We start from the raw sequence: 26437 nt of genomic DNA, 5'->3' as shown, positions 1-26437 counted from the left end.
TCTTGAAAATAAACTCTAAAAACAAAATTCTGCAGGGCTACTTCAGGAAAAATAGAAAACATATGTTTTACAGCATGAATTCAGAAAGAAGAAATGAAAAAAAGCATTAAATTCTTCTTGTAATTCAGGCTGATGAAATTCAGCACGGTAAGTTACAGAGACAGAAGCTTGGGGTGGATGTTTCCAGTGGGAATAATTCGCTCTGCCCAGCAGGCAAGGAATTTGGAAATAGAGTTCCTCTTTCCGGAGACTGAATAGGCATACAAGATTGCACAGGAAATGCTTTCAAGTCGGGAAATGGGGAGGCATTCTGCATGGAATGGGGAATCCATAGCTTAGGGTGTTTCTTTTTGAAGTGTCAAACCACAACAACTACCTCTGAGTGGAGGTCTCTACAACTATTAAGCAATCAGGCTTCTCCATGACTACGTGCTTCTATTGAAATATCCCAGATCCAAAGAATGGCTGGAATTGAAAGGGACCTCTGGAGCTCATGTGGTCCAGCCCCCCGCTCAGAGCAGGGACGACCCAAGCAGGCTGCTCAGGGCTGCATGCAGGCTGCTTGTGAAGATCTCCAAGGAGGAGACCCCACAGCATGTCTGCATAACTTGTGCCAGTGCTTTGGCATCCACGCAATGCAGAAGTGCTGCCTGGTGTTCAGATGGGAAGGGTCACCTTCCTCAACCTGCTCAGCCTGATGCAGCCCAGGAGGACAGTATGAGTACCTGAAGAAGGAAACAGACTGAAGAGAGGCCTAAGGACCCACCTCCTTGATGCAGTGCTCTGTGGGAGCTGACATCTTCAGGCCCAATTCATATACACCTTCACATTTGCAAAGATGTTTTGTGTAATGACAAGTTAGGAGTTCTTTATCAGACTTAAAAAACTTCAGAGACTGTACTTGTGATACTGACACAAGCAGCTTTTACTTTCATGCTCACTGTAGACTGTTGTCAAGCTACATAGCCATACTGAGAAATACCTAATCTTGATTTCCTAGACATGGTTCCGGAACTAAAGAAAAACAAGGATTATGACAATTTCCATAACAACACCAATGAGCAATCCCCACAAAAAGAGTTAAGAACACATTAAAGATTTTCACACGTGCAGTGATTTCATCCAGTTCACTTGGGAATTCTAACTGTGACCGTCAACCTGTCAGAGGTGAACTGACAGACATTTCTCAGATCTTCACTTCCTTGAGAAGAAACCATTCCCTAAAATGGGTGTCCAACGTTTTGGCTTGCCCTAAGTCAAGAGGAATTGCCTTGGACCTCGCATAGAATACGTAGTATAGTTACATATTTTTATATTATAAAGTTAATGCATAAATGTCCTTTATGTATACACATACATTACTAGAACATAAAGAGCAATAACAACAAAATTCACAGGTTGGACATGCACTACATAAAAACTGATAGACAGGTATGGCTCTCCACGATATCTGACAATTGGCATATAACTGTTGAAGGAAGCAACAACGTTTTGTTTCAGTCCAACCAGTAGTTCTTTACTCATTTGGCTGAACTACTGCATGGTGCTGTACAGTATAAGAATGCAGACACAACTCAGCAGAGGCTATTTTGAGTATCCTCAATTCTGAAGCATCAACTTGCAGAGTAACACATTAAGTTTAAAGGGACCAGAAACAGGGAAGTTGAATGTCACTTGCAGGCAGATATTCAGTAAAACAGATGTAGTCTAAGACAGAGGTTAAAGTAACTAGTAAAAAAAAAAATATTACTGTTTTATTGCCTAACTTCCACATCTCCACATTTGAGGGGCAGGGAGCCCTTAGAGTGCCTCTTTTAAACATATCTGCTCTTGATATATCATCTCTTTTCAAATGTATCTTGGAGTAAAAGCAAAAGAAGAAAGAACCCAGAAATCTGCTCTGTTTTTCACTGTACCAGGCTATTTGAAATGCAAATTCAGTACAACCTGCCTTTATAATTAAAATTTATATCTGAATTTTTTAAAAATATATGGTCTTTCAAGAATGGTAATTCAGAATAATAATACATAAAAATATGCAAATGGTGAAACTTCTCAATAGCATTAGCTATAGAACTATTTTTTTTTCTTCAATTTTCAGTATCAAGGAAGATATCAACCTACCCTCTTAAAGTCTATTTGCTTCAGTGATTTGGCAAATATGTCACATACTGATGTTCATGGATAAAATGCCTTTATCCTCCCTGTTTTTCAAATTCTTAAGAATTCACACAGGTCAGTGAGGATACCTCAAGGCCTTCATGTACTTTGGCATTTTGTAAATAATGCTACATCCTTTTTGGAGCCCGCCTACCCATTTTCTTCAGGGAAAACCTTTCAATTAAAATTATCTCTAAATTAAGATCTTAAGCTTAAGATCTAACCAAAGCACGAGATATTTCCAGTACCAAATCAGCCAAGTTCTGCTTCCTCTTTCTACACATCCCTTAGGGCATTTCCCTATCAGTTCTCCAAAAATTCCACCTTGACTTACGAGGGCACAGAAAGTACTTCAGTCAGACCCTTTGACACACGTTAAGTTTTTTTGCTCACATTTAACAGTCCTGATAATACTAGCAAAAGAGATCATTAGTATTCAGCAATGCAAAGTTACCAGATTCTGCTGATGAGCGTTAAAAATGTAGGCACTGAAATTTAAACTCCTTATTGCAAAATGCTTTAAAATAGGCTACTAAAATACAGAATAGGCATTTCTCAAACTAGCACTCAAAAGCATAGTATTTTTTCTAAACAATTTCTTCTTCAGTGTTTGCTTTGTTTTCCTGGTTTTGATTTTCCTATGTGAAAAGCTAAGACTAACGATAACACAATGTTAATTATGATAATATAGGGCTATTTTACAATATTTACAGTAATCTGAGAAAAGAATAAAATATTTCTCAGGATTCTGGTCAGATTTCTCTTAGCAAATACGTACGTGGGCACTGAGAGAAAGGACACAAATGAACTCTTTTCTCAACAAGGAGGAATTCATTTCCAACCTCAGAAAGAATACCAGTGTCAGATCTAAGGCTATACGAAGCTGCAAATAACTTCAAAACCATCTTTTCTCATTCAAGCAGACCCCAGTCTCATTGTGTGATCCAAAAATACTTCTGTTTGTAAGCACCCGCCAAAAGACGGGCAGGAAGTCCCTTTACAATCATCTGTGCTAACCTGCCATCAGATTCCTGTATGCTAAAGCTGGCTCACTTTCTAGATCATTGTTCAAGATAATCAGGGATGCAGTATCGAAAAGAATCATCTGAAACAGCAGGAAACTATACATCACATCTACACAAAAGGAGATCAAGCTTATTTCCCTGCACACATCCTCTCCCCTCACAGTTTAACTTAAGGATTGGAGATTGAATTAATCTCTGGTGATCTTCCCTCTGGGTGAAGAAACGCGACTGTGCAGTGTGGGAAGCCACCTAGTGACAAAGGAGCAGAAATATGCCTGAAGCTGCCCAAAGTTTCAGGATGATGCAGTTAGAGCATGTGATTACTGCTGTTTTCCTCAGCGACTTGCAACATGTGTGGAGCAATGTAGTTTCGAGAATTCCTTACTTATTTTGGGCAAATTTACGAGTCTTCCTGAATTTTCTAGTGTGCTGTGAAATAGCAGATAGGGTGAAGATGAGACGCACAAGAGCAAAACAAAGTCTACCAAAAGGTGTAAGGAAAAAGTTTGGTGCCCGTTTTAAGCTCATAAAGGTACTGTGAAAGTACCTTTTTTATCCAGCAAAAGTTCAGATTTCTGAGGCTGGGAGGAAATAACATAAGAGATGAATTTTTAAGAACAGAAACAATGAAAATTGTTCTCTTATAAATCAATTCAGAATTTTCATGAAGCAGAAAAACGAGTTCTAGAATTTGTGTGTTGGTAAAGGAGATTTCTCGTTTCTCAAGAACTGAAAGCTCAAGGAATAACATGAGCACAGAACACTGCACAGCAAGAATTTAAGGTCAGAAATCTGTGTGCATATAGAAAGTGTGTTGTTTTCTGCCAATGAGAAAGAACTTCACTTTACCAACATGCATGAACTTACTACTTCACTGCATAAGAATCTTCAGTAGTGCTATGCCAAAGAAACAACAACTTACTGGAATAATTCTTCAGTGTCACATGTTGATAGACTTAATGAAGGATTGGCTGAACATTCCTTGCAAGAAGAGACATTATTCACTAAAAAAAAAAGAAAAAGGCTAGTCCTAGATCAATTCAAGCAGTACTTAATATCACCTATACAACCAAAGGAGTAACTCCTCAGTTATTCATTTGAACATATGAACAATATCCATTAATAGCCACTGGAAGTTGTTGTTTCACCATGCTGAAGGAAACACCCAAGCCTACCCTACACAACCAGCCACGACTACCTTTGATGTCTGGGAGAAGACAGAAGTCAAGCTGAAAACCAGGAGGGGAGGAAACAATTATTTCCTGGCCCTAATCCAACTGATTTCTTTTCCATTTTCTTAAACTATGCTTTTACATTATCAGCTCAAGCAAACTAACAAGAAAAAAAGCTACTTTTCATTTACTCTCAATCAGAAAGCACAGATGAGGAGGCACGTCCTCAGCAATGGGGACGCAGAACAAGAAAGATGCACAAAGAGCAGAAAGTAACTCACTTTGAGATGCTGAAATGATACAAGCATGACAGCTGGAAAGTTCAGAATGCAATCCACACTGACACCATCTTTTTCTGATAGACAAAACATTTTTTTAGTGTTCTCAGTGAAATTGATACCAGGCAGCATCTACAGATGTTGAAGCATGTTGGCATTTTATATCTCATCCTTTCAATCTGAAACATTATAATTCTATGATATTGATAATAAGTGAAAAAGAAAAAATCTTTCAGAGACTGTAATCAATACTCTATTTAAGTACCTCATTAGGAAATAATGAGAACTGATGCCAGTTACAGTAAGTTGCAGTGGAAAGAGACCTTAGGCAAAAAAATTAAACTGTTAAAATTCTCTGTTGTAAACAACTCTTTCCCTTCTGTTGCAGCAGTGTGGTTTCTGCAAGGTTTGGAATACTTCATTTCAGATGCTATAACTAACATTAGAATTCCTTCCCATACTGACAGATGGCACAATTGTGTGCATCTTCTTCATCACAAAGATTGTTTTGTGAACTGTTCCAGAGTAAAACAGATTGATCCACAGCACATGCATGGTTGAAATCCATGCTTAGTATGCAGCATACCTGGAATCTAAATACAACAACATGCAAATATTGATTAAAACATTAACAAAAAAGCTCTAATTGAGAAGTTTTTTTTTCACAAGTCTATGCTTTACCTTTTCCAGATCCTCACTTCCTACATTTTCTGAGGGTAATCAACATGACAGACTCTGTCATGTCATTGGTGTATAGCTCAATAGCTATGAAAAGCATCCTTGTATGTATTAAGATAAGACAGAGCCAAAGTAATTGTATCAGTATTTTCTGGGGAGTTTGCTTGAAGTGTTTACATCAAAGTAAAAATAAATACAGTATGTGGTATGATAATATGTCACTTGCATAAGAATCCTGAAAAGTTAAACTTAACGTATAGATACAGAAAATAAATATAGAAAATCTGTATGTTACTCATGAATAATTGAATTAAATTGAAGACAGATAATCCTGCAAGCATTCAGTCAGTCATTTTACAAAATACAAAGTGATCTGTAATACAGACTCACTCCTCATTCAGAATGGGAATGACAACATTTTAGGAGAAGATGGAAATGTTGAAAACATTGTGGGATAGCTGGATAGACAAAAATATTTAAGCAGTCACCAAAAAAATGAGTCTATCGCTGTCAAACAGTGGGCAATTCAATTTCTCACATACCAGAAAGATTTAGTTTTCCATGCCTCTTTGTATTTTTATCTACAGATGCTATTGTATTGAGGAAGAGAATTGAGTTCCTATCAGTAAACACAGAAAGCCAAAGAAATAGGGGTTGTTCTACTGAACCAAGTTTCAGATTAGTACTGAAATATCCACTAACCTCAGTGCAGGATGGCAAAGGCTGCACAAGCTCTGAGATTTACTTAAGCCACAATAACCATTCCTGAGCAGATATTTTGCTCAGGAAACAGATATTGTGGTTTCAAGTTAGGGTCTGCAGAGAACTCATCTATAATGGAGTCAAACTGTGTAGTGTATTCATACTGTCCAATAGTGGACATGCCAGCATAGAAAATGTTTGCTGAATGCCACAAATCTGGTTCAGTTCAGTTAGCCAAAAATCTGAAAGGGCAACATAGGCCACTGCAAGAAATCAAGAATCCAACAGTCATAGCTAGGGATTCTTTTTAAGGCCATAACCAAATAATAATTTGTTATTACCCTAATTAGAAAAAAATCTTGTGCACACTAGTTGGTCCGTAAACTATTCGGTCAAAATAAAATCATGTTTTAAGTAAGAGATGACAACCCTTCAAGCCAAGCTGGAGTATGGCAAATATTTAGCCAATCTGCAGAGCTACCAGCTCTTCCATAATCCACATGGGTCTGATTGACAGCCATGTACTCTGCCTTACAGGGGGGCTGCATCGTGCCACATACTAGTGAGTATCTGCAGTTACTCGATGGTACACAACTCATACAGAAGGAGCATTTAACTGGAGAGGAGAACACGTGATTTCTGGAAAAGAGACACCTGGCACTGTGCAGTAGAATGCTGTGGGATCAGCACTCCAAGCCACTGCGGGGCAGCTGCTCATGATCCCAGCGATACCATCGGACAACAACAAGCCTTAAGGAACCAACACAAAGAATAATAATCCTCAGCAGTGCCTCTTATTACAGGCTGCCAAAAAAAAAAGAAAAGAAAAAAAAAAAAAAAAAAAAGAGTCTGAACTTTGGAGAAAGTTAGATTCAATAGAGCAGTCTCCCAGCTCTATGCTGGAACACAGACTGATCCTGTGCTGGATGTCCCTGGGGATCTGATTCTGCATCTGAGCATGATGAGCACCTAACGCTAAGACAAATAACTAGATGCTTCTAAGTGATCCCAAGAACCTCAATTTCTCTCACCAGGCAATCTGTGCTGGCAAGGGAATAAAGACTGTTTTAACAGGATTTATTCCACTGCACACCTGCCAGCGTACAGGCATCAGATGACTACAGTACAATAATTACTCCTGCATTGGAGGAGGCAAAAGAAGACACACTTCACTTCCTGATCTTTCTATTTGTAACCCCCTTACATATCTGGCTGATGTCACTGCCTCCTTATGCTCTGCTTTATGAGGAAAGCCACTGATAGTTCTTGTCCAGAAGTTCTCAACTAGTAGCAGTAACTGAAGAGAAAAAAATAGGAAATGCTTATAAAACTGAAAGCAGCCTGAAACATGCTGACACAAAAATGACTCAAAGCAAAACGAATCTATCCATACCAGATCTCTTATCAGCATTATTTTACAACTGTCACCTAACACCTCACAGATACCAAGATATTGACCATCAAAAGTAGGGAGAAAGGCATCCAGCATCGCAAACTTCTATAACATGAGAAAAGTTTTGGCAGAATCAAAAACAAAAAAAAAACCACGACAGGATTACCTGCACTTTCATGTCTATGTAATTCTGCTGTATTTTATGACTCGACGCTAAGCAAATGCTGAAATGCAGTATGTAGACAGAATGTGACTTCATATAGAATTAAAAAGCAACTCATGAAGAAAATTAAATCCTCGTATTCCCCAACTCACCATAAAACTGAAAAACTGCTTATGACAGAAAATGATGGAGTACAATTTAACCTTTCATAATTCATAACTGGTGAAATATTTTTGCCTCAATGTCAGGATTAAAGACAGTAACTTTTCAGTTTTTGATCACTTGATTTATAAAACAAACCAAGCACTGTAAGTAGAACTTTTTCTATTTTTTTTTAATTCTTTTGCTAAATTTGGATTCATCACCAGCTTAGAAACATTCTGAACGACCACTTCAGGGCACAGAAAGCACTTCAGCAAATGCATGTGCAAACCACCCAACAGCAACTTCTAGTGTAGGCTCACACTCAGCTCATACAACTCACACTGCTCTCCCTCTATGCTTCCTAAAGCATCCAACAAGCACAAATTGAACTATATTTGGAGAGCACGTGAGTTGTAGCAGCTCAGGTAGAAGGGAGCTAGGGTCACAGCAGCAACAAGTTACATCCGTAAGCGATAGTTAAAGCTGTAGAGTAGAGAATTCAGGATAGAGAACTACATAATGAAAAGGTGGAAGACTTAGTTTGCATCCCAAGAAAGTTCTCTGAGTAGCTAGAGATAGATTATGAGACCGGCACTAATGAAGATTAGATTAAAAGGAGGAACCAAGATTTTTTTCCCTAAATCGAAGTGAAGCTGTAATGCAAAACTGATTCCAGAACACGCTGCTTTCTCACTTCAATCTGATAGATGAAAAACTCACATTAGGGTGACTGAACAACTTCATCCCTTCTCTCCATATAGCATTTAACACGGCATCCTATTTCTACTACCTGCAAACGATTTGCAAAATACATGCTTATGCCATGAACAACACTGAAAGAGAATGGAACTAAGTGTCTTTAATTCAAAGCAGATTCGGAGAAGCATGAACAAATGTTCTAGATTCATACCTATTATGATAGTAATTCATACCTATTACTGCAGAACTTGCTAGATATAACTATCCACTCCCTGCTAGAATCATGGACTTTTATTATATAGAAAAAGAAATTAACGATTGAGAAGTACTGAACCGCTTTTTTAAAACAGTAACAAACCATACACAAAGAAAGAGGAATTATGCATAAGGGGAAAGCTATGGGAGTATATAAGTATATAACAGGATAGAACCATACCTAATTCCACAAGCAATTTGATAAGGTTTCGTCTTCCAGGACTCACGTCAACCAGCTTGCCATCAGGTAATGTAACTTTAATGGGTTTACTATCATTAGGAGCTCGCTCTGCAAGAAGTGCATCGTGCTCAGCTTTAAGTTTATTGTACATCTCTAAACGCTCACTGATAAATGCAGGCCAAGGATTCAGCTACACATAAAGAATAGAGGCACATTCAACAGATTAATACCACGTGATGTCAAGAATGTGACCAGCATATACATTTCACAGAGGCCTATGTGACCGTCTGCAGCTATGCATGCGCTATGCCTTACCAGCCAATTATTACAATTACATAGTAACATTATACATACCACAGTGCATCTGTGGTAATCTTACATCTTAATATATCTTATGCATAATATATGCATAAGATATATTAACGAACTACTAAATTCATAAGCTCTGTGCCCATTGTTTACTCACACCAACCACAAACACGGAAATGGCAGAGCATCTCTGGCAGGCTGTCATTGCCCCACAGACCTGCTGCCTATCTCCTGCTGCTGATGGGAGCTGCAGCGGGCTGCATCATGGAGCAGCAGCCACACAAACCAGAGCTGCTCTCCCCTGACAACAACATAACCTGCTGTCAAGAGCAACAAAGCCACTTCATGGCAAACTTTGCTGAACTAAGAAATAGCAGGGAAAGGAATTACTGCAACAGCCGATAAATGAATCAGACGGATGACATACAGCAAAGTTAACAGTACACAAAGCTATATCTTCCAACACCCCATGGCTGACATGGGCTCACCTCTGCACGCCCTTCATCACCAGATGCTTCTTTCATTTTCTTCTTCACGCACTCTGCCTTTTTCTCTGCCCCAGCATTTACCTATCACAGAATCATGAAACTGTAGAATGGCCTGGGTTGCAAAGGACCACAGTGCTCATCCAGTTCCAACCTCCTGCTATGTGCAGGTCACCAACCACCAGACCAGGCTGCCCAGAGCCACATCCAACCTGGCCTTGAATGCCTCCAAGGATGGGGCATCCACAGCCTCCTTGGGCAACCTGTTCCAGTGCCACACCACTCTCTGGGTGAAAAACCTCCTCCTGATATCTAACCTACACTGCAGAACACACACATACACCTCCTCATCCTCCAGCAGTTTCTTGCACTCTACTCCAACCCTGCATACTGGGGCACAGCCCTGCAAAGCCCACTAGTACAGAGCCAATCCCACTGCCCTCTCCAAGAGACCTGAGCACCCCAGCGGCTTCACAGAAGGCTCACAGGGAAAGGACAGAGCCTGCCTGCCCCTCCCCAGGCCTCCTGCCAGGAACCCCCACCTCAGCACAGCCCCCGGCACACTGAGGGAGCACAGAGCCAGGCGGCCCCCGGCGCTGCTCACCACACGCGCCATCACAGCGCGAGGCCCACCTGCCTGTCAGCATCAGCCATGGCTGCTGCGTGGAAGGGGTGGGAGGGAAAGGCTGGGAACGATGTGGCACAGGCACCATCAACAGCACCACACAGATGTATCTCCAAGAAGGAAACCACTATTTTTAACTTGGTATTTCTCACTATTTTGAGACGGTCCAGTCTGACATAATTCACTTCTCAGTAAGGAATACTGTACCAACACTAAACTTTAAAGATTCCTGCAATCTTTACATACAGAAAACAGCACAGGTCCAATGTGGTAGCAACACTAAGAACTGCCACAGGCAGTTACCAAGACAAAGCAGATAGAAGCGGCGCAGTCAAATCACCATCAGTAATACATACTCTGTCTTGTTGTCTTCACAAAGCTACAGTTTAATTGTCAAAATCCCAGTACTAACTAAAAAGTCACCTGCAGCACACAGGCGGAGAGGCTGGGAAGGGGGAGAATGGGAAAGAAAGCAGTAGCCTGTATTTCACAGGAGACAAGATTCCCTGAGCACATAGTACTGAATGGGACATCAGTTAATTCAGATGCCTCGTAGAACTGACTTTCAAGTTTGAGATTTTGGAAGCGCTCTTGTCTGTACTGGACCTAATTCATCATTAAATACATGTACCCTTGTGACTTGTACTATTATTTAGGTTACTCTGCAATATAAAATACGTATTGTATTGGCATGAGAAGAGCACTAATTACTAGTGAAAGTAATAAGGGTTTGTGAACTCATGTACTAAGGAAAAAGTTCGCCCAAGGTAATATCTTAGGGAGGTGTCGCTCGTCTTCAGCTTGATCAGTTTGGAAACAGTCTTGTTTTAAAACCAAAAAAAAAATAAATAAAAAATAAAAAGGAAAACTTTTTTAAAAAAAAGCCCTGTGAAAAAGAAAGGCTGCTACTAATCAGCTGCCTAACGGTAAATGTACACAATCTGCAGTAGCCTGTTTCATTTCCACAATTAGGCTAAGCTGTAACCTGATCAAATTATCACTGCCAGTACCATTTCAGTGTGCTATTAGACATGAAATGACATGTAAACAAGACCACACATAAACCAGTTTGCACTCTTGGCAACATTTACAATTAGAAGCCTTTTATTACATTAGTTATGAATATCAACGGAAAAGAAAAATTGTAACACCTGAAGCATAGGCATAATCAAATGTAGAAGAATATTTTGCTTTTAATCATTGAAAGATAAGTCATCCACAGGAAAGACCATATGGAAAGAAAAATTCTGAACACGTAAAATAACTGCAGCAGACAGTCTTATACGCAGACATCAAAAATGATCCACGCAAGAGCCTGCAGTTTGAAAGTATCACAATTCAACGTGGAAAAAAAAGTTCTCCATAGTTATGGTCAGAGGAAGAAAAAAGTAACCACACTTCAGTCTTAAACTGATATTCTGCTCTAAATAGAACACTAGATTTTACATCAAATTATGAAGGAATTACTGTTTAAAGAAAAGGAAGCAAGAGAAAGAGGATAGTGGCTTAACTGCCTCATGAAATGTTTATGAAAGTGCTAGACTGAAGTGAAAACAGTTTAATATTTTTCATGCTTTTCGTCCTCTAGGCTATAAGCTCTCACTGACCTAGGATGCCTGGAATAACACATTTTATATTCATCACCTGGGAAATTACTATGTAAGTTGAAGATGATGAGAAAAATCAGAGGAGATTTGTATGGAGGACTTTTCTTTGTGTTTTCAGGAAACTGACCAAATGGTAGATAACTGAGTGGAGAACAGAAAAGCATCAAGGGAAGAGAGATTGCAGATGGAATTCCTCAAAGCATTAAAACACTCATAAATGTATAGAAAAATAGACATCTAGAGTTACTTGGTAGGTAGAGACTATCTTTTTTTTTTTTTTTTTAGCAAAGCAAAGGTTGAAATATGAGCATGAAAACTCTTAGAAGCATATCAGAGGAGCTAGAAACAAGTACGTCTAATTTAGCCATTTATATAGCTGAGCTGACAATCAGGTGTTTACAGAGCTTAATCAATTACAAATGATATTCCAGAACTGTCTTCCAAGCCAGAAGAGCTGAGGAGAAAACCTCATAGTATTTTTGCTTCTTCAGTTTTCTTTGGAATTTTACTTCTGAGAAATGCTTAGATGAAGAAAGAGGATTAAACAATTGTCTGCAGACCTGGAGCAGCAGAAGACTTGCACCTCATTAAGCAGGGGTTTATTTTCTAGAAAGAAGGACATTTAAAATCATTTACAATTTAGAAGTGATCATTCTTCCTTTCCTTTTTAACTCAGAAGTCATACACTAGGCAATTCCTCAGAAGAACTGAATACTTCATGTTTGGAAGATTCTTACCCTGTGTTGATGGAAATGATTTCTATAAGTGGATTCTTCCTGATCTTTGGCAAATCCAGTCGTGCTCCCCCCAAACGTTTTCCATTGTTCTTTTTCTGACCAAGCAGTCTCACAGAATGACCTTCAAACAAAGCATAAAAATGCAGTCAGTACAAAGCACGTATTTGTTTTGATTTGCTCTTCATCACAAGCAGCGTTTATACTTCAAAGACTGAAAATGAGAATGAGATGTAACAATTTCTTTCCATCAGCTGGAGAATTTAAAAAGAAATACTGACAGGTAAAATAAACCATGTTAAAATGGAAGAAATTATTTCATCCAATTACCATTTCATACATTTGTTTCATTCAATTAAAATGATCTAAGCAGTTAAATTTTCAGATTCTCAGGCAAATATCAACATACTATCAAATATAGTGATATTTATATGATGACTGTGGCAGAATATATTTCCCCCCAGCTTTACACAAGCTGAAAATAGTAGGTAATAAACTACTCCTAAACATCTTTAAAGCTTCTTATGTAGAGAACCAACTTAACTGAGTTCAAGTTGCCTGACTACATAAGTCTGAAGGAAAGTACTGTGGAGCGCATCCTACAAACGTATCAAAGGCTAAACTGACAAGCGGCATTTATGGTCAGCATTGGCTCTCCCACTCCAGCTCTGCCAGTCAGACTGCTATAACCAACACTGATCTTTGGGCAGAGAACACTGTAAGAAGGCATTCATTGTTTTACTCTATTTCACACGTACCTGAGATTTTAATTTGCAACTTCTTTGCTATCCAGAGACCATATTGCCATTAACATCTCTGCTCTTTTTCTGCCCTAAGCGCCCTGCTCTTTTCCTATAAATTTTGTTTCCTACAGGACGTTCTGGTTCTGCAGCCAGGTGACTGTGCAGACAGATGCAGAGCAGCTGTGTTAAGACTCTTCTAGATAAGAGACATACTGCATTAGTGCCCCTATTTAAGGGGAAGAGGCTGCAAGTGATGAACTGAAGCAGATGGAAAAGGATCCTATTCTTACTTCTCTAGATGTAACAGAGATAATCACAAGGGTGTGTACCTTCAACACCAAGGAGACTGCAGGTCAGAAACTGCCTCCGATACTCTCTTGAAACTAGTATTACCCAGACAGTAAAATACTAAAGCTGCCTGAAACAGAACATCAGCTACACAACTTATGATACATTTCAGCAGTACAAGTGACAAGCTTCACTAAAATACTGAAAGCAAAATCCAGCAATGAAGAATAAAATAAACTGAGTATATATTATTGCAAGACCCAGAACAAAATATCTCCAGTGAAGAAATCATTTATTTCATAAAACCCAGGCATAGGCCATAATGGTGGGCTGCAAGCCACCCAGAAGACATCTGGAGTTTGTGAAGAAAAACTTCCAGGTCCAGGGGGTGAAGGAGACAATAAGGAGAAGTGTGCTACTGGATTTAGTTCATACAAAGAAGGGCTGGCTGAGGAAGTGGGTATCGAAGGCAGCCTTGGCTACAACAACCATGAGATAGTGGAGTTCAAGGTTTTGTGTGGAAAAAACAGGGCAGGAAGTCAAATTGCAACCCTGCACATCAGGAGAGCCAACAACAACCCCTTCAGAACCTACTTGGCAGTATCCCACGGGTCAAAGCATTGGAAGGAAAGGGGGCCCAAAAGAGTTGGTTAACATTCAAGCATCACTTTCAAGTTTGAGACCGGTGAACCTCTAAAACCAAGAAATAAGGCAAAAGTGGCAGGAGACCCACATGGATGAGTGAGGAGACAACAGAAAAAAAAACTCAAATGGAAAAAGGAAGTTTATGGACTGTGGAAAAAGGATCTGGCCACTTGGAAGAAAAAAAGAAAAGCAGCTGGGGCACACAGGGATGCAACAAAGATGACCAGGGCCCATTTAGGATTCAATCTGGTGAAGATGGTTAAGGACAACAAGAAAGGCTTCCTTAAATATATTGATAGCAAAAGGAAAACCAGGGAAAACGTGGGCTTGCTGCTGAATGAGGTGGCTGCCCTGGCTATGGAGGACACAGAGAAGGCAGAGTTACTGATTTTTATGCTTCAGACTTTACTGTGAAGACTTACCTTCAGAGTCTGGGATTCCTAAGGGCCAAAGAGAGTCATGGGAAAGGAAGACTTCCCCATGGTCGAGGAGCATCTGGTTAGAGATCATCTAGTCAAACTCAACATACACAAATCCACGGCCCCCAACAGGATACAGCCATGACTGCTAAGGGAGCTGGCAGAAGTGATTAGTGAAGCATTTTCCATAATTTTTGAAAGGTCAGGGAGAACAAGAGAGGTGCCTGAGGGCTGGAGGAAAAGCCAGCATCACTCCAGTCTTCAAAAAGGGCAAGAAGGAGAACCTGGAAACTACAGACCAGTCAGCCTCTCCTCCGCCCCTGGAAAGCTGATGAAACAATTTATTCTGGATATCTTCTCCAAGCAAGTAGAAGAAAAGGAATTTACCAGGAGCAGTTAACACAGATCCACTAAGGAGAAATCATGCTTTATCAGTCTGATAGCCTTCTATGATACCATGAGCAGCTGGGTCATGCGTACATCATTCTCACGTGTAAGCTTAAGAAGTTAGGGATGGAAGAGTGGACAGTGAGATGGATTGAGAATTGGATGACTGGCAGAGCTCAGAGGAGCAGAGTATAGTTGGAAGTTTGTTACCAGCAATGTTCCCCTTGGATTTGTACTGGGCTTGGTCTTGTTCAGCATCTTCATCAATAACCTGGATATAGGGATAGAGTGCACCCTCAGCAAGCTTCCTGACGATATAAAGCTGGTAGGAGTGGCTGACACACCAGAAGGGTACAAGACCTGGACAGACTGGAGAGTTGGGCAGAGAGGAATCTTACAAGGTTCAATAAGGGCAAGCGCAGAGTGCCACACATGGGGAGGAATAACCACATGCATCAGTACAGATTAGTGGCTTACCTATGGAAAAGGAGCTCTGCTGAGAAGGACCTGGGGTGTCCTGGTGGGCAGCATCTTGGCCATGAGCAGCAGAATGCTCCTGCGGCCAGTAAGTTCAGAGATGTCCCAGCATGCATTAAGAAGAGCACAACCAGCAGGTCAAGTGAGGTTATCTTCCCTCTCTACTCTGCCCTGGTGTGGCCATACCTGAGGCACTGTGCCCACCTCTATGCTCTCCAGTTCAAGAAAGACAGGGAACTACCAGAGAAAGTCCAGCAAAGGATTACAAAGATAATTAGGGGCCTGGAGCATCTCCTGTACGACAAGAGGCAACGGGTACAAACTGCAAATTCCATCTGAACCTGAGAAAGAACTTCTTTGAGAGTTACAGAGTCCTGGAAAAAGCTGCCTAGAGAGGCTGTGGAGCCTCCTTCTCTGGAGATGTTCAAAAACCAGCTGGAAGCTTTTCTGTGCAACCTACTTTAGGGAACCTGCTTTAGCAAGGTGTTTGGATGAGACAATGTCCAAAGGTTTCTTCTATATGATTGATTCTCTGATAACAGACAGCAAAGGAAACTATTCCAAATAACTGACAAAAGGTGGATAGTGACCACTACTTAGGGATTAGGAAAGGGAAACATCACCTGCCTTTTAAAGTTGAAAAACTCTTCCTATCAACAGCTGTTAACAAAACTAATTCATCCATCAGTTAAAGTTTTTCTGCTCTATTCTCATTTTAAGGAGACGTTAATTTATTTACAAATAATGTCACATTCATACTCTGAATTTTCTATGACATCACAGCAACAGCTGGAAGAATAAGCAACTACTTTTGATAGCCTTCCTTATACTTCTTCAGACACATAAAAAAAACTCTTGAAATTTGATTTAATGAAGAAGTGAGCAGAATCAGGTGAGATTGCAATGGTTAATACTAAAAGGAGACATCAGTAATGGTAATTGAAAGGTTATTATTTTTGTAAATGTGCAGGAGAAAAAAATTCATTATACCCTGCTGTGAACTTAGAATATCTTACTTGTGCTATTAACATTTGCTAAATTATTCATTCCACCCTTTTCATGACAACAACAGCAAAACCATTGTCTCGTAATACAATCGGTTATTTTCCAATCTAATGCTTCGTTAAGGAGTCACAAGCATAACACCGTTTTGTTTACTTGTATAACAAAAGTGATTGCATTATCATAGACACAAAAATTGAACTAGAAGCAGAGGACATCCCTTTTTGTATTTCTTAACACTGTGGTTTATTTGGAACAAAGCAGCTTATCCAGTTTTTAAATATTCAATTGCTTGACCGTGTTAAAAATGCACTTGGATTTATGGCTGAAATCATAATGGAATAGTTTGCATCATTCCAAAATACACAGACTTAAAAATAATAATAATCACCCCAATTTGTACATTTATAACTGTATAATCAATGAATATTAAGATGCTATAATTACAAAATAAACAAGAGAGTTTGGCAAAGCAGATTACGATAACAAAAAGAGAAAAGATAGCAAGCTTATCTGTACCCTGGGCTCACTCACAAAACTCCAGCAGAGCAGATCTCCAGCAGAGACCCTTCCCCACTGGCAGCCAGCTCTTCAATAGGTCTAGGAGAGGTGCAGCCAGGCTCCCCCCCTTCCGGCACACAGCTGAATTGCCTTCACCTGTGCTCCATGGCTGACTCAGTGCTCACCTCAGGTGGTCAATCAGAGGTTCAGGCCGTGGCTCAGCAGTTCCCATGCGACAATTAAGAGTCAGATCACCATTCTGAACTCTACAAAATGTGCACGAGAAACCTGTCCTCCCCAACAAATTATATTTCAGCAGAATCGGAGAAGCTTCATCTCTGAATTTGTACTCTCACAACGAAGAGCAACATGAATTATTGTCATCTAGTAAGAATTCAGCTCATGCTCTGCTTTTCCCATACTGGGAGAATTAATCAAACTTTCATGGAAATTCTGGAAAAAGGGGCTATGCAACTTACCTTGAATCTGTTTCAAATGCGTTGAAGGAAGAAAAATGGAGATAATGACAGACCTATTCAGGAGGTACAATTTTATAGTCCCCATTTTCTCAAGAAAATAGGCAGAATAAAATGCAAAACACCATGGTAGTTTGGAAAATTCAGCTAGCTCTGTGTTTTAAATGCCAGATGAGTTACCAGAAGCATCAGAAAACAAGTCTCCAGATGTTTTCAACTAAAATAAAACTCACTAGGGTGCACAAGACCCAGCCTCTCTCTAAAAGTGGAAAGAATCTCCACCTAGGTTGTCACCTCCTACCTGGTCCACTGAGTGGCTCACAACCCTGTACTGCATGTGGCGCTAAGGGACTTCGTTTAATGACAAGACTGGACAAGGCAGGTTGGTGGCTGGACTTTATCTCAAAGGTCTTTTCCAACCCATCTGAGTCTATGATCGCTTCATGCCCCCTTGCCCACTCCATACACAACAGGATCAGCATAACCAACTACTGTTATTTCTATTGCAGACACATTAATAATTGAAAAAGAAAAAAAAATCCCATTACAATATTTGTGACCTTAAATTCTTTTTCCCTACTCTATGCATTAACTATTTTGTTTCATTCTAAACAATCATTGAAGCATGTTTACAATGTTATTGCTATTAATAAAGCATAACTTGATAACTTTTCAAATCCTGTAGATCTTTTCCTCCCATATTTATGTCAAGAAAACTTCAAAATACAACTTAAACCTTTAATAAAACTTCAAACCTTTCAATATTTAGAATGGGGCAAAAAAGGAAAATGCTAAACAATCTTTTTTAAATTGTCTGAGCTGCACAAATCCCAAACCAACATCAAGCATAGCAGAAAAAGCAGGAATTTCAAATCCCATTCATTATCTCCTCTCACAATTTAGAAAGGAATGAAACAGTGGTCTCCTTCTCTCTGAAGGAGAGAACAGGCTGCATAACAAGTTAGCCAAATAAAGCAGGTATCTCAAAACTTAATTTGTTTTTTTTTTGTTTGTTTGTTTTTTAATGCTTCATATAAAATAATTTTTGAAAACTGAGTAAATCACAGTTCAACTTCCATAACAATGAGTGCCCTGTCTCAGATATTAAACAAGCCACTTTTTTTTTTTCTTTTTTTTTCTTTTTTGTTGGCTTGCTGGCTGAAAGATGCAAGCTTTGAAATACTGCCTCATGACAAAGGGGGACTGATCACTCAGATGGGCTGCCCAGATTGGTAGTGGAGTATCTCCTTCCCTGAGATATGCAAAAGCTGGCAGGACGTGTTCTGAGTTATGTCCTCTGCATGTCCCTCATCGAGCAGGAAACTGAACCAAAAGGCTTCCAGAGGTGCCTTCCAACCTCTATCACCCTGTGATGCTGTGGAGCAGATCTAGTCAGGTCACTCAGTCTAGATGTGTTCATAGACCAGTCAAAACATTCCAGTGCTATATACCTCTCCTGACAAAAAGATAACTTCTCTAATTTCACATAGTGTACCAGCAAATCCAACTACATTTTAAAACTATAAAGTTTAATTCGAGATTTAAATTGTGTTTCAGAGTAGATATTCACAAGCCACTTCATGCAGATTACACTAATAAAGTCCTACTGACCAAGTGAAGAAGCTCATAGAGCAGAATCACTCACAGTAAAACCATAAGTGAAATCAAGGTAGAAACAATTTAATATGAATCAGAGATCTCGAATTCTAAGAGCTCTCTTGAAAACGAAACTCATTTTTATATACAAGTCAGTGAACACAACTCACATTTCTTGGCATTGTTCCCACAGAAGATGAGCTTGGAATGAATTAATCAGGGTATTAAATCCTATTGTTAGTTTAAATAAAGACTTTTACACGTGTCAGTTTGATAAACCACTGTGCAGAACAGAAGTAGTTTCAATGTATTTTCACTTGTTCAAAAGGATACAAAGAAAATACCATAATATTAATGCTACATACATGCATACGCTTTTATTAGTAGATGGTATGTGCTTCACCAGTGCAGCAAGAGAATGACTGATCTTGAAACAGAATTATATGAAGGGAACTGATAATGGAATTTCCTTACCTTAAGATTATAACACTGAATAGGCTCTGAACATCAGACTATTGGAGTAGTATTTTGCCAGCTTGATACAAGGTCAAGCTAGAGGAAAGTGGTATGGTTTAGTCATTTTAATTGAACTCAACAACTGTCTATCAGTCTTGCAATTATCTCCCAGATCTTAACAGACATCTGTATTTCAAAAATAGCCATCTCCATTCAGTCCACAAGCTGGTGCCTCTCAGTAGCTGCTGAGAAATACTGCCTGACAGACAGAGTAGGGCCCCATCCCTGGAGGCAATCAAGGCCAGGCTGGATGTGGCTCTGGGCAGCCTGGCGTGGTGGATGGTGACCCTGCCTATGGTTGGGGGATTGAAACTTTGAGGTCCTTTTAAACCCAGGCCATTCTATGATATGATTCTATGATGATCTACTGACGGTCCCTCCTCCATGATGCCTAACCCTGCTGTAAATGCGGTGTGCCATTGGAACAGCTCCCAGCCTGGTACAGAGCACAATTTCTTAGCTGTTGCCTTCAAGGTTAGGTGCAGATATCTGAAAGAGCTCAAGAACACCAGTTTAAAGAAAATCTTCAGAGATGCAGGAAACTCCAGCCTTGGCAGCAACAATTTCTATTGTTTGCAGTTTGTTGTTACCCATTCTTTCCCTTTCCCAGTTACATGCTTACATTTAGAGGTTATTCACCGTTTCCTGAAATACACTTACTTTCCTCACAACAAGGCTGCCAATGTACAATTGCACACCTCCCAGCTGTCTCTCACCAACCTGTTTGATCTTCTCCAGCACCATGAGGGAAAAAGGACTAAGTACAATTTCACGTATTTTTGCACACATTTCCTTCCACCGTCACTCCATTTTTAATGCAGAGCTTAGTGCTAGCACTGGAAAAATGCACACAGGAGCACCATACCTAAAGAAGGCTGAGCAACTTGAAGGGAAAGCAAAGGAGCAAGTAAGCCCAAAGAAAAACTGAAGAAGTGGAAGGAAGAAACAAAAACAGTGATAAAGACTGAAAGATGGAAGGATCAAGCAAATATAAATAGTGGAAAGAATTAGGAAACTTTAGCAAAAGTAACAAAAAGAGAACCTTAAAGACAAGGGAGCATAATAAGATCAAATAAATAATAAATGCAAAGGAAGAAGAGACAAATCAGGAGCCATTACAAAACTGTAATATCAAACCAAGTAAGTTTTATTTTACAGTGATGTTCTTCTAACTCTGCAGCTACGATGTAGAACAAAGATATTTCACACCTTTGTGGAGGACTAACAAAAGATAGCATCTGAGACACAAGGATCTCCTCAAATTGCCTAATGCACTGTACAGCTAGCCTTGACTGTTACTGATACTTCAGCCCAGTTCTCTTACACTTGGACTTTAACCACAGTTGTTGCTTTAAACACAGACTTGTCAGCCGAGTCAGACTCAAGCCCTGCTTTACCTCTGGGGAATCAGCCCACTTGTGCCAATCTCCCACCTCTTCTGCTTGCCCTGAAGCAAAAACAAGCAGACATGACTGAATGCAGAGAAATCCTTGAGCTCCCCAAGGCAATGACAGGCTGCCAGACAAGGGCAGAAACAATGACACTCACTGACTTAGGGCTTCACTGTGCTAATCCACCCACCCAAACCCACCCACGCTAGAGCGAAGATATTCCTGAGTGTCATCCATGGGATTTTCTGCCTCTAGTAAATGCAGGCAAACGGCAAAAAGGAAAAACAAACCCAGATGGAATATATATGCTCTTCCCCTGGCCTAGAAACTAATACAAATTACTCCTTTTTTAGATCAGCATAAACGACAACGCTGTGCAAGTTAAGCTCCTTCTTCAACTGGTGTATGCAGGAACTGGATCCCCTTACAAGTCAGGGAATGATTCAGCCTAATGCTATCAGAATCACTGATATTTTCCCCATTTGCATGCCCAGGCACCACAGCAAAAAACATTTACTCAGCCAAAGTCCTGGTCCCATCAGGGTACTGATAGCAGTTAGTAATTTGGCCAAGTTGCTACAATTCCGAGCTCTTTAGAAAGGGATTACCACACTGCACAAGCTCAAAGAAAGCTGCAGAGATTATTAAGCATGTGACACACATGATATTAACCTGAAATATGTGTATTTACTAAGCCCTGCATTGGGAATTAGCATATAATAGCAATTCTGTTCCAGAAGACTCAAGAATAAGAGTGCCACATGGGTGAATACAGGCTTTTAAATATTTAATTTATTAAATAGAGTATAGAAGTTCACAATCTTTTTAAAAAGCTCTGCAGGTGGCCTGCATTGCTAGAAACCACAGATTATTTTCTCTCTATTAAACATAAAGTAGATTATTTTCTCTCTATTAAACATAAAGTAGATCTATCTTTACTGGTATTCCTGCAGTGTTTCACTGAATCACAGCAATATCTGTAAGGATAGGAACTCAAAACACTGGCTACAGCCTCCAACAGCACAGGGGGACAATGCTAACAGTCGACTGCAGGAAGAGTTCCCCTGACCACCTCTCCTCACATTTCTGAAGAAATGCATTTGATCAGGTTCAAGGATGCTGCTCAAAACTTCAGGAGATTTGAGATAGAAACTTACAAAGAAAAAAAATTGAAACAGATGAAATAGACCGTGCTCTGAGGAAAGGAAATATGGAAGGGTGAATTGTCAGAGTAAGATGCGGGAACACAAGTAACATTCAGAGGAGATACAGGTTGAAAAGAACAAAACACTCTTAGAGAGGCAGGCTGAGATGAACCCATTGCTGTACACAAAAGCAAGCTTTTAGTTTCCTCTCTACTCCCCTGCCATCTGTTTGAACCCTTTTTCTTGGTATTTAAATTGCACTGATTTGAACACACAATTCCCTACCAGCCAGGAGTATTCTCCAGCAGAGCTGAACAGAGCTAACCATGAGCTGAGCTTCATCAGCCAACAGAGCCGAGTCTAACCAAGGTAAGAAAAAGAGGAATGTTACAAGAGCATCATTCGTTAGTCTGAAAATGAGCACAGATGGGTCTGGAAGAAAAGTTACCTTTTCCATGCACATCACAGGCTCATGAAAAAAAAAACAACAAAATTTTGCTATTAGGATTTTCAAATCTGTTCCCCCAGACTCTATCGCTCTTCTTCTACTGAATCACTATTCACCTCCCACTCAGTTTCTGTGAAATGTTCAAAAGTAAGGTGACATTCGTAACACAGATAGCCAGTCACAACAGTTTTTCAAAACCAAATAAATAAATAAGAAATTACAAAATTCACATAAAATTCTGGATCAACTCACACACTTAATCATCCCTGTATGTCCAAGAGCACTGAACAGGCACAGCAACGGCAATAAACCATCATGCAAGTGCCAGAGATGGAAATCTGTTGTCTAAACAAATAAAACTTGTGAGTTCCCTGATTATGGATGATTTACAAAAGCCATTCCCATCTGTCTTTGCAGAATTTTCTCCATAATTTCTTCAGATTTCTCATTGTGCTCTGTTTCTTTAAATTACACTAAAACTAAGCTCTCTGAACTGATACTGGCACAGTTCATCATATTACTCTTTTGAATTCATCTCACAGAGGTTGAATTTCTCATACATCATACTTCTCCTAAGCAGTCAGAAACATGAAATCAAAATTCAAGCCACTGCTCTTGTGAAGCATTCAGCTGAATAAAGACACCTTCATTAAAAATTGTAAGGTTAAGACAATTCAGATCGGGGTCTTCTTAAGTCAATGTTCACTGTTAAAGTAATACTCAAATTAAAAGCAGACAAAAATACTACCCCTTCAGGTAATGGCACTCTTCCCACATGTAAAGCTGATGACTTAGATTTCAACAAATATATATGTATATCTTTGGGTTTATATAGGAACAGCTTCAAAATTACTAATCCATAGACAGTAAGAACGAGATGGATAGAGTGAAGATTTTAACCTTATTAAGCTGTCCCAACTATTAATACACACAAATTAGTGACTCTGAATCTTTTAAACTACCGTCATTTCAACACTGTACCTCCAAACTATGTTCCTATAGCCTGCAGGAAATCTGGTTTATAAGTGTCTTGCAAAATTTTTGCAGCTTGTATCATTATTTTTCAATAATTTCAGTTTAAAAAGTAGCTCCCATATCTTGAGATAGTGCTCAAAATGTAACAGTGTGCACAGGAAGCAGATGCTCAGGTACTGGCAAAGTAAGCTACAGGTCAGCTGCTTTGAGAAGAGACCAGAGGCTGTCCAATGCCATTCACAGATGGTTGCAGTCAGCTCCAACAGGTCCAGCTCAGGACACAGCCAAACCAGTGGTATCTCTAGAAAAGCATAGTTTAGAAAGGAGAAAAAACACTGCACTGAGTGAGGGAATAAGTGAGAGAAACAGCCCTGTGGCCACCAACAGAAGGGCAGAATGAGGGCAGAAAGTGATCCAGGCACACAGCAGAAGTTCCCTGCAGCCCAGGAGAGGCCCGTGGTACAGCAGGCTGTTCCCCTGCAACCTGTGGAAGACATGAGAGCAGGCAGATATACTCTGAAGAAAACCGCAGCCCATGGAGAGGAGCCTATGCAAGAGTAGGTTTTTCTGGCAGGAACCGCCGGCTCACAAGGGACCTGTGCTGGAGCAGCCTGTTCCTGAAGGACAGCACCCAGTGGAGAACCACAGAATGGCCAGGGTTGGAAGGGACCTCAAAGATCATGAATCTCCAACCCCTGCCACATGCAGGGCCACCAACCTCCACATTTCATACCAGACCAGGCTGCCCAGGGCCCCATCCAACCTGGCCTTGAACACCTCCAGGGATGGGGCATCCACAGCCTCTCTGGGCAGCTGTTCCAGCACCTCGCCACTCTCAAAGTAAAGAACTTAAAGAGAAAATCAATACTGGAGCAGCTCTTGAAAAAACGGCACACCAGAGTGTTGAAGGAGAGGAATACAAGGAGCAAATGGCAGAGAAGAGCTGTTACGGACTGACCGTAGCCCCCATTCCCTTTCCCCCCGTCCCACTGTGAGGAGAGGAGCAGAGAATGAAGAGGAGAAGTTGATACCTAGAAGAAGCAGGGGCAGAGGGAAAGCTATTTTCAGTTTTGTGCTTATTTCTTACTATCATACTCTATTTTTAATTGGCAGTGAATTAATTTTCCCCGTGTCCAGTTTGCCCTCAGTGGCAATTGGTATGCAATCTCCTTGCCCTTACCAGGACCCATGAGCTTTTCCATCTTACTTTCTCTCCCGGTCTGCTGAGAGCAGGGAAGCAACAGGGAGACTGGGAGGGGAAACGGCAGCCAGCAAAGGTCAACCCACCACACAGTGAAATAAATAAAAGAACCCATCCAAAAATATCCCCTTTTTCTATCTGCTTTTAAAGGATTACAGAACCCTGGACTCAAGGAGGCCATTACCCTCCCTCTGACCCTCCTCGAACAGCAATTAGGCACAAACAAGTCAGTTTCCTGACTGGAAGCCAAATAATATTTTTTCTCAGAAAAGAACTCCTGATGCCTACAATTTTTATTCCTCATTTGGCTCAACATCAACTTCTTAAGTAAAGGCAACTCTTCCTACTATCACAGAAATGGAGGAGACAGTATTTTATTTACTGTTATCAGTGGACTATAATGAAAGCAAGCGGCACTTTCATTATTTCACAAAAATACTACTTTAATATGCTGGCATTCATACACATACCTTACATACATACACACAAGGTCTGCAATGCAGTCTGTATACAAGACGGGTACCATTTACCTGCTCATTTTTGTAGACGGACACAACTAACATAATAAGTATATGAGGGCAATTTAATAGACAGTAAATACTGGTTAATGTTTAAACTGGGAATGGATGGGCAACTTCACCAGACAGGTCAACGTGACTGAAATCAAGAAAGGTTACATGAAGTATAAAAGGTTTGACCCTGAAGTAATTTCCTTTGGCTGTTTTTAACAATCAAATCTAATGACCCATTGTAAACTTCTGTTTTGTGAAAACACTAGACAGACACAATACAGACCAAACTCAATTCAGCTTGTGCCCCTCATCTCCCTAAGGCCTAAGCTAAAAGCAGATTGTATACAAATGCTCCTGTTCCCCCTCCATCCCCCTCCCCCTCCCCCAGACAGCTTCAACATGAGCTTTAGCAGCTAGTGTGTTTAAAATGAAAGGTGGAAAAAGCTTCAAATCCATAAGGGCCAACATTTAAAACCAAGAAAAAAAAATCTACATTAAGTCTTCAATGTTTCCCCCACATACCTTGAACAGCTTTGAAATTCTGAAGTCTTACTTAATAATGGAGCATACATCAAATGCAATCAAATTATCTCCTATCTGAGACACTGCAACTGCTTAGTAGCCCTTTCCTAACATACTGTGCCATCATAATATGTTACCAGGAAACTAAGCATGTAAGTGGAAATAGGATGGCTCGATGATGTAAAATAGCTGCAATTCAGGCTTAAGATTTGGGTAATGTGCACATGAGGCAAGTTTCACTAAACTGTTAAATTAGAGCCTTGCATGATGAAACAGAAAGACTGACATGCTCCAGATATATTTTTGCAGATAGCACAGTGAAAAATTTAATTCTAAGGCTGAGATTAAATTCATTCATCTAGTTCCTTGAAATCTAGGATTTTCCTTAGTAGAAATTACAGAGATTTCAGGTTTTGGTAATATAAGCTATAAGCAAGTACCTGAAGATGCCTTTAGTTAAAATACATCATAGGACACCTCATAAGCCAGGTGTGTACCATAAACCTGCATTATATAAATTATATAAATTATATAAATACTGCACACTTCTTTCAGAAGATCACACTTAGAAATTAGAGTTTCA

General features: G+C 40.0%; 1 protein-coding gene across 2 annotated transcripts in view; it reads right to left on the bottom strand.

Moving 5' to 3' along the window:
- Nucleotides 1-26437, bottom strand: part of CDKAL1 (CDK5 regulatory subunit associated protein 1 like 1) — a 362027-nt gene that overhangs the window by 213617 nt on the left and 121973 nt on the right. For both annotated transcript variants that reach the window (XM_042837305.1, XM_042837314.1), the window contains one exon: nucleotides 12614-12734. In XM_042837305.1, the coding sequence (XP_042693239.1) occupies nucleotides 12614-12734 (121 nt within the window). The remainder of the gene's footprint in view (nucleotides 1-12613; nucleotides 12735-26437) is intronic.

The sequence above is a fragment of the Centrocercus urophasianus genome, unplaced genomic scaffold, assembly GCF_019232065.1.
Source record: "Centrocercus urophasianus isolate 14NV4802_14NV808 unplaced genomic scaffold, USGS_Curo_1.0 seq_11, whole genome shotgun sequence".
Classification (NCBI taxonomy): domain Eukaryota; kingdom Metazoa; phylum Chordata; class Aves; order Galliformes; family Phasianidae; genus Centrocercus; species Centrocercus urophasianus.
This window is presented reverse-complemented; position numbering and strand designations above follow the sequence as displayed.